General features: G+C 37.4%; 1 protein-coding gene across 26 annotated transcripts in view; it reads left to right on the top strand.

Moving 5' to 3' along the window:
- Window positions 1–14: 14 nt before the first annotated feature.
- The window catches only part of METTL8 (methyltransferase 8, tRNA N3-cytidine), a 43,264-nt gene continuing 30,989 nt past the window's right edge, over window positions 15–12,289 (top strand). For 21 of the 26 annotated variants that reach the window (XR_012044466.1, XR_012044461.1, XR_012044459.1 and 18 more), the window contains exons 1-3: window positions 203–1,024; window positions 7,537–7,692; window positions 12,151–12,242. Coding sequence is in view for 11 of the 26 variants with exons in the window: in XM_072875215.1 (XP_072731316.1) it covers window positions 894–1,024; window positions 7,537–7,692; window positions 12,151–12,242 (379 nt within the window). In the remaining 15 variants the exon portion in view is untranslated. The other 5 variants (XM_072875225.1, XM_072875218.1, XM_072875222.1 and 2 more) reach the window with 5 other exon arrangements.

Here is a 12,289-nt window from a genome sequence, read left to right as displayed (position 1 = left end):
CCGCGTCCCCACCACCACCACCACCACCACCACCGAGCCGAGCTACCGCAAACGCCAGGCGACAGCAACCCTGCCCCGCCACCGCCTTCCCCCCGCGTCCTGCCGGGTACTGTAGTTTTCGCGGGAGGAATTCCGCGGCGCGCCCGGACTACATCTCCCACCATGCCCTGCGGCAGCCCGCCTGCTGCCTCTGGTACTGCCGCCGTCGCTCGGGGCGGGCGCTGCGGCCTCGTGGGTGCCCTCAGCCAGCGGGCGGGAGCAGGGTCGTTCCCTCTATACGGGCGTGCTGCGGCGTTGCCGCTGGTGAAACGCCGTACGGAGGATCGCGGGGCAGAAGGAGGGTCTCTGCGCAGAGGTCGGTGAAAGCCGCCGGCAGTGGTCGCCCGCCGGTACCGGCGCAGTCGCCCCCGCACTGGGACCTCTCTCCTAGGCCGGGCTCTGCTGCAGCTGCTTTACCCTGCGCTGAAGGGACTGAAGTAAACGCAGTGCGCGTCGGCTTGCGGGGCGTGTAAATGGAAGCACTTCACGCGTTGTCTTTCTTAAGGAAAGGCAGGAAAGTTTTGTTAGCGGTAGTTCAGTTAAGAAAATAATCTTTAATTTCTTCTTGTTGGAGAGTCAGGGCCCCCGTAGCTGGGCGGCGGGACGGGACGCGGCAGGGCCAGCGCCCCCTGTCGGAGAGCGGGGGGGCTCCCCGCGGGGCACGCCCGGGTGCGCAGCCGGGCTGACGTCTGCAAGCGGCGGTCAGCCGTGCAGCGCGCTCGTGGCCTCGCCCGTGAGTGGTTTTGGCTACTGCTGTGTCGGATGGAGCGTACCGGGACTTGTGGGGGGGAGAGGTTTAAAGGATTTGTTTAAAACTTTAAAGCTCCAGGGTGAACAGCAACTTCTCGAGATGTATGACACTGCATTTTTACGGCTATATCCCAAAAGTTGTCACTATCATCAACAGCTACTTGCCAGCAGAGCAACTGAAGTCTGTGGAAAAACTCGTTTTCCTTCCTTGCCAGAGGCCAGGTGCCCAAATGGGGTAATGTGGAAGTTGCTGATATTTTCTGTGTTTCCGTGTCTCTTCTTCAGGATCTCTGAGCAGAGCCTTTAATCTTCGGTGGTACTGTAACAAAAGACAGATTCCTGTGATTTTCTGGTGCTTTGCAGTTATTTGGATTAAATGAGCTAAACACACAAGCGGTGGTTGCAGTTGCGCCTCCGAAGAGTGGGTTAGGACAGTATGCAGAGCATATCTGCATACCGGTGGATCTACAACATTGGCAGTGACTTCAGAGCTGACAGGGCAGGTTGCACCTAAGTAAAGTCCATGTGAACATCCAGAGTCTTGCAGGGATGTAAATGAACGAAGTTCTTCAATGTAAATTATAGATAGTAGTAAAATTCATGTTGCTCTATCTCTGTTCTCAGCATCTTTAATAAAATAAAAACATGGATTGCATTGAGACAAATCATCTTGTGTTAGGCAATGCAGTTACATGTTCAGTATTTCGTAGAAAATAGGATTAAAAACAATTTCAGTGATTGAAAGATATATTTGGAGACTTAGATGTATGTTCACTGTGCATGTATATGTATACATAAAGTCAACACAGCTTTTTTTTTTTTCTTCTTCTTCCTATGTAAGCACCAGCCAGCAGAGGGTGCACAGGTTGACTAGGAAGCCTTATTTCTGAGTTATGTTTGCCGTTGATGGCTTCCTCTTGATGTTTAACTTGTGAATAGATTCATTTAGTAAGTCAGTTTTGTGTTGTATTCTGCTGTATAAATAACAGGAAAAGACAGGAATTACCTTATGGAAAAAGGGGAAAAATAGGGGAGAAAAGTAAAGGATTGCACAGAGTACTTACGTATTTAAATCCCATATCCTACAAACACTCATTGATATGTGGGAGGACAACTTGTCTGTAAAGTTAAACAAACGTACAGGTATTTACAGGATTGTAGCCTAAAGAATTATTTGTGAATTTGCCTCTTTACATTATGCAATATTTAAGAAATTTGTACTAAGAGTGACCGGTATCTTCCTAATTTCTATTATTCAAATCATTTTAGTCAATATTTATAATTACACTGTTTCTGAGTGTGCCTTTAGTAGGTGTTACAGGCCACAGTAGAACAATTAACACTGAAAATGTTATTAGAAATAGATTCAGTACAAAAGTAGAAATTCCATTCCAAGAATGATTCTAGGATATAAAAAATAGAGTTTTAGCATCAGTTGGAATGAAAGTATTCTTCACAAGTTGAAGTATTTTGAATTCAGTTAAAATACTTTATTGAAGCTTCATTTTAAAGGCAAACCAGTCTTTGATAGTGAAGTTGGAACGTCTGTATTGTAAATTGAAATGATGCAGTTTCAACAAAACGCTTGTCCTGATCAAAACAAAATCTTTCAAGATTCCAAAAAATAATAAAAATGTTTTAATATATTAAAGTGTCAGCAGAATTGCTACATTTCTTTAAAATACTGTGACTTTCTTGAATCAGCATTTTTTGACGAGCTTCTGTCAGAATGTTTTATCACCTGCCTTTGCAAGTGAAAAAAGAAATAGGAGATCAGGTTTAGTTTAGGATAGAACAAATTACCTTAGTCACCTGTAGCAACTGAACTCCATGTTTTATCCATACTATTAATTCAAATAAAATGGTTTTTGTTAGTTATTTCATGTTCACATTAATTGATTAAAGATTCAGTAAATAAAATACATCTATATTTCTCAGGTAACTGTTTCTTTCTTCCTTGTTGGCCACTCATGTGTCTCTGATCTTGTAGTTGCCATTATTTTATCTTTAGTTGCATTTTTTCAAACTGTCTTCATTAGCTTAAAAACATATTAACTAGTGTAGTTGATTCCCTCTGTACTGAGGAGAAAGCTTTCTTTGCTTCCACTGTCTTCTGAGATCGATAGGTGCATATGCCAACCAGAACTAATTTTGCAGTTCATAGTCTCAATTGAAGAACATTTTCCCTTTTTTATAGGGATTGTATGATTGCTTCTTAAAAATAAAAGAATAAAAATACAATTATAAAGCCTGTAGTTTTAGAAGATATTGCAAAAATGGTTTACATAGCAGAATAATTCCAACAGGAATATCAAGATGGAGAATAGTGGCTGAGAAACAATTCTCAATGAATACAAAATCAGGAACTTTAATAATAATATTTTTTTTTAACTCTCAAGGACTTTCAGCTCTCTGCTTGTCCCTAATAGCTGTTTGTCTGCTTTCTTACTTTTAGAAGTGATTATCTAGTACCCACATACATTATTTTATCCCAGATAACATACCTTGAAGTTCTATTGTTGATCTCTTCGATGTACGGTGATTCAAGTAAATGTTTTCAGTAAATGAGCAGTTTTATCTCTCTCCCTCCCTCCACCATTGTGTAAACTATTTCCCTCTTGCTTGACTCTTTTTAACAGGCCACCTGGCAGGTGGTGTAAGAACAGGCTGCTTTTACTCAACATTTCTGCACATGTGGTTAAAATCATACCTGGTGGGGTTGGTTTGTTTGTTTTTATCTGCTGTTGCTTTTTAACCAATGTTAACGGTGTTGTCTCTACAGGAGTCAGAATAAATCAAAATAATTTTTTTGTTTGTTTTTCTTTTCCCCTTGGTAGTCAGTGCTCTGCAGTAGTTTTACTGAAGTTGCTGTGTGCCCACAGGGAGGTCTGTATCATTCCTGGTGATGACGCATGAGAAGGAAAAACAGTTGAAAGTTTTAGATCTGCTGAGTTTGAAAAGTTGTGAAATATCCTATTGTTTCAAATGTGCACAATTTTTTTGAAGTATAGCATTGAAAGACTAATCATGAAGCCCCAAGTGGGCATGTTTAGTTACTTGGTAGAATGGAATAGTGTTAAGCATTCACTTAATGAATGAGTCTGGTTGGCAGTGAAGTCCCTCTTCTCCCCTGCCCCTTAATTTGAAATATTAAGAAATATTAATATATAAGTATTATAAAAATAACCACTGGTAATTCATAGTTATACCTTCTGTTTTACCATTATCTTGAAGAATTTTTCACTTTGTGTCCATGATTGCCACTTGCATCTGTTTTGTGTAAGGTGTTCTGAGTTTTGATAGTGTTTGACGGTGATAAAAGAGATCAGCTGCGCTATGCAGGAGAGCATTGGGGATTAATTGTCAAATGTTGTGTAGATAAGCTTCTAGGTGCCAAGCAGAAGTAATTGTATGAGGTTCATTGTTTCCAGAATACTTTTCTGTCTAGAAATGTAACATAAGCTGCACATACTCTTCCTAATACAGGCTGATTTTTTTTTCTATAACATAGAATCTACAAGTAGGCTTAGTGATTGGAGACGGAAGAAGTCGGTAGCTTTGTAGTTGGAGATCGATCAAATGTCAAAATGTTTTCATCCAATAAGTTCATTGAACTAGGTTCTCGGACAAAAATGACAGGTTATTTCTGTTTTGTTTTGTTTTTTTTCCTTTGACATCTCTTTCAGAACTGACACTTTTCAAGGATTTTACTCATCAATGAACTGGTTTACATATGTTTTGGTGTGTAATTCACTATTTAAAAAACAAGATTAGAACGGTTCTTTTCCCTGTGTCTTTAGTTTTTCCTCTGTGGATGTGACTGGTCAGAGGTTTTAATGCCAACATCAGTTAGAAATGTGTTATTTCAGGCCTAGCTGGCAGTTGATGTGTATACCTTCTTCTGCATGTCCACCTTCAAAAAGCTGAGTTAGATTGTTTGGGGAGAGGAAGAGTTTTAAGGCTGTTTTCTTAAAGTTTCTCAACTAAACTGAGGACCCGATCTGTATTTGTAACAATGACAAAATTCTAAAGGCTAAAAGGCAGTGCTCCACAAGGAAAAAAGTATTCCATGTTGTTTTTCAGCATGGTTACCGTGTGTTGTTTCTTTAAAGTTTTTTTCTGAAAAATAGTTATACTGCCACAAAATATAGGCATTTTTAATGCAATTCAGTTTCATGATAATATCCTTAAAGATGAACGTTGAATTGCTTTGATTAGTAATCAAACTTAAAGCCTTCCTGACCATGGCTCTGAACAAGGAAATAACTCTAATTCCTTCAGACAACAACATTTCTTGCTGTCATGGCTTCAGGGTATGATCATCTTATCTGACAAAGAGAAGGGGTGTTGGCCTGTTTCATTAACAAAATCAATTAGAGAAACAATCAAGCAGTGACTTGCTTCTGAAAATGTAATTTAGGCTTCCAAGTCATTTAGATGCTTTTTGAACTTTTAGTAGCCAGGTTGCTATTAATCTCATGATCTGTGGATCACTCTAGCTCTCAGGGATATACATGCATGTCTCCAAGGAGTTCCTTCGCATTTAACACTGGATGCAACAGTAAACTTAACTCCCCCACCTACCCCACGCTCCTTGCATTTTCTTGATGTTTCAGAATTTATCAGCTAAAATTGTGCAGTTATCACTCAAAGGATCACATTCTCATAAAAAGAGTTGCATCTCTGGATTTTACTGATGGAAGATCATCTTAGTCATCTGACTATAATTCCCATCTGTGCATCTTTTCATGTTCTTACTGAGATATTTAGAAAGCCAAGAAAAATTATGTGACTAGCCTAGCAGCTGAGTCATTGTATTTTATGTTGAATATCAATGCTGGCACAGGAAATGCAAGATACTAACTCAGGTCTTTTTGAATGATTGAAGGAGGAAGAGGATTTGTAAACTGTTTGCAGTGTAATAATGGAATCGTTATCCAGGCATTTCTATAATTTAATAACAATAATTTTAGATCAGATTGTGGTTTTGGGTTTGGGGGAATTTTCTATTTGTTTTTGTTTTCAAGAACATTGCCTTTATGTAAATTACACATTTTGCAGGAATTGTCATAGTGTCTTAATTTTCATGTCTCATAATTATTATTTCATATATGTTAATAATTATGCATTATGTTATGAAAAATGCATTAACAGTTTGTAGTAATTGAAGTATAAACTGGAATTGTTTTAGTTGCTGAGCCACATTTTTAAAAAAGAGCCATAATAAACTCATTAACATTAGAAGAGGTTTTAATTTTTTAATAGGACTAAATGTTACATTTTTCACTGTACAGTGATACCCCATATTCTGGTAACATTGCAGTCCCAGCAGCCAAAATTTATCAGTGTTTTTATTTGGCATTGACAGCCAAAAGGCAAACCCCATTTTATTTAATCTTTGACAAATAAAAAGAAATTTTAATCTTTTTCCTCTTCTTTTTTTTTTTCTGTAGGCTTAAAATGAATAAACAATGCCCTTTTTAAAGCATGACTCATTCAAAAGTACACCTTAAATGAGGAATTGTTCATTTAATTGACGTGATTCCTTTGCTAGGCTTTGTATTGAAGTGTACAAATTAATCTTTTTTTATTCACAGTACAAGACTTGTGCTCAAATAGTAGTATTTTCCTCAAGATAAAAATCTTCATTTTGTAACCAATTTGCACAGAATGTTTTCTAATAATGTCTTGTGCCTGTTCTTTTGTAACTACATCTTGTATTTCCAGTGCATTAAATTTGTATGTGTGGTTTATACAGAAGGAGCACTCAAAAAAAAAAAAAAAAAAGTAGGAAAAAAATAGGACTAAGAATAATTTTTAAAGTCATATGCAGAGCACCTGAAGGAAAAAAGAACAAAGGCATATCAGGGTAAAAGTAGTAGGAGGGGTATTTCATTTTACTTGTCTCCTAGAAAGCCTACATTAACAAGAATATGCAAAAAAACCAAAACCAAAAAACCACCCCACAAACAAAAAAAAAACCCCAACAAGACAAAATGGTGGTACTAGCTACACACAATTGTTATCTTTCATTATTAATACTGTATGAAGAGATTCCAAGTAAAGTAAAATACAGCCATATAAGACGGAATTATACATGTAATGGAAAAACCTCAAGCACTTTATAATTTGCATGAATAGAAATTTAAGATTTAAACCCATTCATTTCAAAGAGGGCATTAAACAGGGATCAGGAGAACACATGGCAGAAATTTTGGAAGGCTTTCTGGTGCAGAATGTTTACACTTAAAAAAAGAAATAAAATCTTTCATTTCCTATCTAAAAGCGTAAAACTACAGTCACAGTTCTAGAATGAAATCTTTTGAAGATGGTTACCTAGTGAGTGGGGTGAAAAATGTCAATCTCAATGACAGCATGTGCCCACTAGAACAAGTGGTTTCTTTACTGATCACTTCTTGCTTGTCTTCTTAAAGGTACAGTGTCAAACTTGGTTTATTGTTTTGCTGTGTATTTCTTTTTTTCCCCTGCCTGATAGGACTTTGAAATGATACCAAATAATTTATCTTTCAACTGGTTTCATTCCAGTACCCTACTTTGGGATTATTTGGGCTTTCAGCACACTGAAGGGATGTTGCTATTTTCTAAAAAGCATTTAAATTTATATTATAGTAACAGATTATTACTAAAGCTGATATTGGTGCTTGATTATTTCACCAGTTTCTCATGTAAGTGACATAAACAATTAAGTTACAGCAAAACTGTAATTTGAGTTAATTGTGTTTTCAGGTCTCTGAACAAAATGAATTTCATTACAAGGCTTTCTGCTTTATGTCTGAGGAAAATCAAGATGCAACAGAGGCACCAAAGTAGTAGACGACCAGCTGTTCCACTTGGATCACGGATTTTAACTGATCCTTCTAAGGTTTTTGAGCATAACATGTGGTGAGATGTTTCTTCCAGGCTGATTTTCATATATTTTTGTATATTATTTACTATGATGAATAATGGTATGTGTATATGTATATGACAGTGGACCGCCAGAATAGACGTGTAAAGGTAGTGCTAGAGAAAACTTGAGATTGTCACAAGTAACCTGACAGTTATGAGTTCTCAGTGACTTGCATAAAAAGCTGCTGAGTAAGTAGTCATGGAATGAAAGGCAAAATATTGTATAGATCAGTAATGAATTAGGAGACAGAAAGTGTAGAGATAAGATAGTCCATGTTATTTATAACGGCAGAAAGTTACTAGTTAGGTACAATAAAGTTGCATACTGGATTAGCGCTGTATTCTAAAATTGACACCATCTTGAAGGAACGTGTAAATTACTTGTATTCTTCTAAAGGTGTACTGAAGATGTTACAGGTAGTTCAGCAGAGATTTCCATAGAGTGCACAATTGTCAAAAAAAGTAAATTGAATCTTAACATAAATAAGCGATATAATAGCAGAGAAAACATTAATGTGTAAATGTTAACAAGAATAAGAACTGCCCTGATTTGCAGCAGTACATCGCCATCTCTAAAAGGTATTTTTATGATTAATGGGGGCTCAGAAAAGAGTGAGAATGCTAGTCAACACAGTGGGAAAACTGAGATTGAAGAGGCTAGGATTTTTGACCATGGAATGGAGATGAATACAAAACAGTAAGTAATACAGGAAGTGTTAGAAGGATAGAAGAATATCTAAATATACCTAAAAAGTAGAAAAATATCTACCTAAGATATTTGGAAGACCTGGAATTTTTATTCCTATAGTTCATAATTTAAGAACAAGGAATATTTGATGAAAAGTGGGGAATTTAGAAGCTATACAAGAAATTATTTTCTACATAATTTTAAAATATATTTTTTAATTCTGCCACACACTATTTTTGAGAGGAAGGATTTAGCTAAATTAGAAAGGGGACTGGATGTGGCTAATGATAAACAATGGGTAACATAACATAGGAGTAACAGATGACAAGTTTCAGGGCTTAAGCTTACTTCATGAAAGTAATCTGCAGTTCTTATACTTTCTTCAGAGCTGTCTCCTGCTGGCAACTGTCAGAGAAGTTATTGGACAAGCTTTTGTTCCAAAATGAAGTTTCCAAATTGCTGGGTTTTTAAAAAATTATTATTATTTTTAGTAGTCCATTTTATTTGTTAATTGGTCCATTTTACTTTTAAATCTAAATTATTTCAAAAGTTTCTCTAATAAAATTCTGATGAATAAAAAGGTCTTAAGAGAGGAATATGACACAGAAGATTGCCTTCTGGTTAATAAACTAATATCTTCATTACTCTCTTTACTCTATGAATTTGGGCTTAACTCATGAGGTAATATAGGCAACTAGATCTGTCACCTATTACTGTTTTCTAAACTACATGTGCCCAAGCCATGGTCCCCAACACATACCACCATGTGTATGGCCAAATCTGGAGTTTTCAGTACTTCTGTAAGTTCCTTGGTCAAGGAGGCTGGAAGCTGGCTGGTTATTGTGTTAAAAGAGTGTAAAGTTTATCTCCGTGTTTCATAAGTCTATATGTAGTGTAGTTCTTAAGCATCTTCCAGACTCAGTACCTCCTGCTAGGTGGAAAAATCTTTTACTTGTGTGAATGCGGATTCAAACGTAGGCTATATAGTCAAGGTAGGAAAAGTTTTTAAGAAAAAGGCCACCCTTTTTCTGTAACATTGTACCTCAACAAAACTCAGTTTTGTTTAATTTTTTAATTTCCTTCCAACTAACTGATGATGTGTAGCTTCAGTTTTTCTTGCTAGCATTCGGTGACAGTCCAATACAGAGTTATCAAACTATGATGCAGGTGGTTGGGATGGATTGTGAAGATGGGATTGAAAGGAACAGGGTTGTTCAGAAAGTGGATCTGCAGATGAATCCATGTAGCTCAGAAGGGAAAAAAGGTGAAACTGAGTTGGAGCAGAGGTTGCATGGAAGTTGCAAAGGTCTTGATAAATCAAGAACCTGGCTATGAAGTGGGGGGAGGTCCTTGGATCTGAAGCTTGCTGAATCAGCAGGGTTCTCACTAGGGAGACAAGGGGGATCAGGATGAGTGGTGGTTGAGCTAAACAGATCATGCAGGGTGAGCATAAGAGATTCATCTTCCCTAGCATTGATGTATGAGGATTTATGTCCTTTTGTTTTCCACTTATCATCTTTGGTACTTCATAAAGTGGCATCCTCCTTTTTGCCTGTGTGTGAATTGGCAGGGAGCCAAGAGCTGCTACCATTGCTGCTAGGAATACTAAGCAAATTAAATTTGGGAACTAATGCTTTATATATTTGCTGTGGTGCTTTTCTGTCATTTTGAGAGAGAAGTAATGAATGATGCTAAACATTGGAGCAAAACATGTCTGCTTCTATTCAGGTTAGTAATTGGCATAGTTTTCACATGTTAGTTTTCAGAGGTAATTAAACTCTCTGTTAGCAAACAAGTTAATAGAAAGGGGCTAAGTTGAATAAGCTGAACTAAAAGTAGCATTGCTTGATGTTATGTCAGGCCTACTCATGTTAACAGTTCCTGGTGTGGTTAAAATGGATAGCTTCCTTTGCTGCTGTCAATGTTCAGCTTAAAACACTTTTAAATGTTCAGCTTAAAACACTGCATTTAAACACTTCTGTGCTTAGAATTCTTCTCTCTTCTGTGTTCCTGCCAGCTTGTATTGCTGAAGGAGCTGCCTCATTTGAAGCATCCAAACTATGTAAATACTTTGCATAAGAACTATGCTATGTCCCCTCTTTTGTAGATTTTGATCAAGAAGTGCTGCTGCAGTCCTGTTGTTTGGGGTCTTTCATATAGACATTTCTAGGAAAGAGCCAAAAGATCTTTCTTCAGCTTTATGAATCTCCAAGGAGGGACAAAAGGAAAAAAAGTTGTTGAAGATGGAGGACTTCAGGCACCTATAGTATTGTGTGTAGATCCCTTAAGGGCTCTGACAGACACACGATGATGGATTAAAATTGATCAGCTAAAGCTTATACCACAGCAAGTCATCTGTCAGAAGGGCTGACTGTATATTACTGCCATCTGAATAGTCCAGAATAGCAAGGTTTCAGCTTGCTAGAATGGGCAAGGTCAAAAACAGTGATAGCAGTGAGGGAAGCAAGTCTTTCCAAGAGGATGGATGCCTAGTAATGCTTCGGTCATTCAGTTTTATTCTACTACAGCACGTCTGTCAGAGCCTTGACACTGCACAGGAACATTTGGTATATGAACAAATACAGGAAGGGGAGAGGCAACCTGCTGGGGACAATAATGAGAAATATTTCAGTAGAGATGCGGAAATCAAGTCTGAGGCAAGCAGACAAATACATACCAATTAGTCTCCCACAATTAACAAAAGAGGAACAGTGAAGGTCTAAGAATTAAATTACCTATATGTCACCAAGCATGGAACAGGAAGATGCTCGTTAGCTTTTAGAGACAATCAGCTCTTTTCAAATTGGCACCTTATTCCTTTTCCCATAGTAACCAATGGAATTATAGTCATAGGCTTTCAGTTAATTGATTTCAGTAGGATTAGGATCTAATAGATTACTTGAATTATATTATCTAATTTAATCTGATTTCTAAAACTGTTCAGACTGGACGATTTGGAGGGACAGCTGATTTGCTTTTAAAAGCTGCCAGCAGCACATTTTTGGGCACTTCCCATTGTGGCCTGATCCAAACACAGAATCTGTGGGGAAGGCAGTTTAGTCATCAGGGTCAGATCTTGGCTTGGTTCTGTGACCATTTAATGGATTAATATAACAGTTAGTGAACCACTTGACACAAATATAGATAGCATAGACTCTGGAACCATTGTAGCACTGCTTGTCTTTTCTTAGGAATGTCTCATTCTTCTTTTTTCTAAATGTTTCCTGGCTCTATTCCCCAAATAAGTAAAATCCTGCTCAACTCCACCTGTTCCACTTTAATAGGTGGATTATGCTCCCTGTTTCAAGAACAGCTGATTCCTTTGCTAAATGACCTTTGTTCCTCATCGTAAACATTAGTAATGTGAGAAGTTTCTTGCATCAGGGTGTTTGTTGATAGTTCTATTATTATATCCAGCTAAACACAATTCTAATGGGACACTCAAAATACATTCCTATAAATGCACTCAATTTACAAGATATATGTTAATCCTATTATTAATAAAAAAAATGCATACTACTTCAGCCTCCTTGCAGTTGGAAGATTTTTCTTAATCACTTGAGTTTTACTTAACTAGTAATTAATTTTTATCTGTCATACACTGAAACTTAGTTTTTTAACTGTTGGTCTCCTTGTGGTCATTTGCTTGGATTCAAAAAGAAAATTTATTTGAGACAGTGTAGCTAATTTGTGACTGTTTTCCCTGGGAAAAAAGATTATGGAAAATCCTATTTAAAGGCTGGTTCTTCAACTGCCTTTTGCAGGGACCACATGCAGTGGTCACAAGAAGAAGAGGAGAATGCCAAGGAAAAAGCGGCAGAGAACTCACTTGTGAAAGTCCAATGGGAAGACCAAGGTAACAAATTCATAATGGCTTAAAAATTCCTATTTTAATGCTATTTA

This window comes from Ciconia boyciana, chromosome 10 (assembly GCF_034638445.1).
Source record: "Ciconia boyciana chromosome 10, ASM3463844v1, whole genome shotgun sequence".
Taxonomy (NCBI): Eukaryota; Metazoa; Chordata; class Aves; order Ciconiiformes; family Ciconiidae; genus Ciconia; species Ciconia boyciana.
Note: the sequence above shows the minus strand (reverse complement) of the source record. Positions and strands in the feature narration are given on the sequence as shown.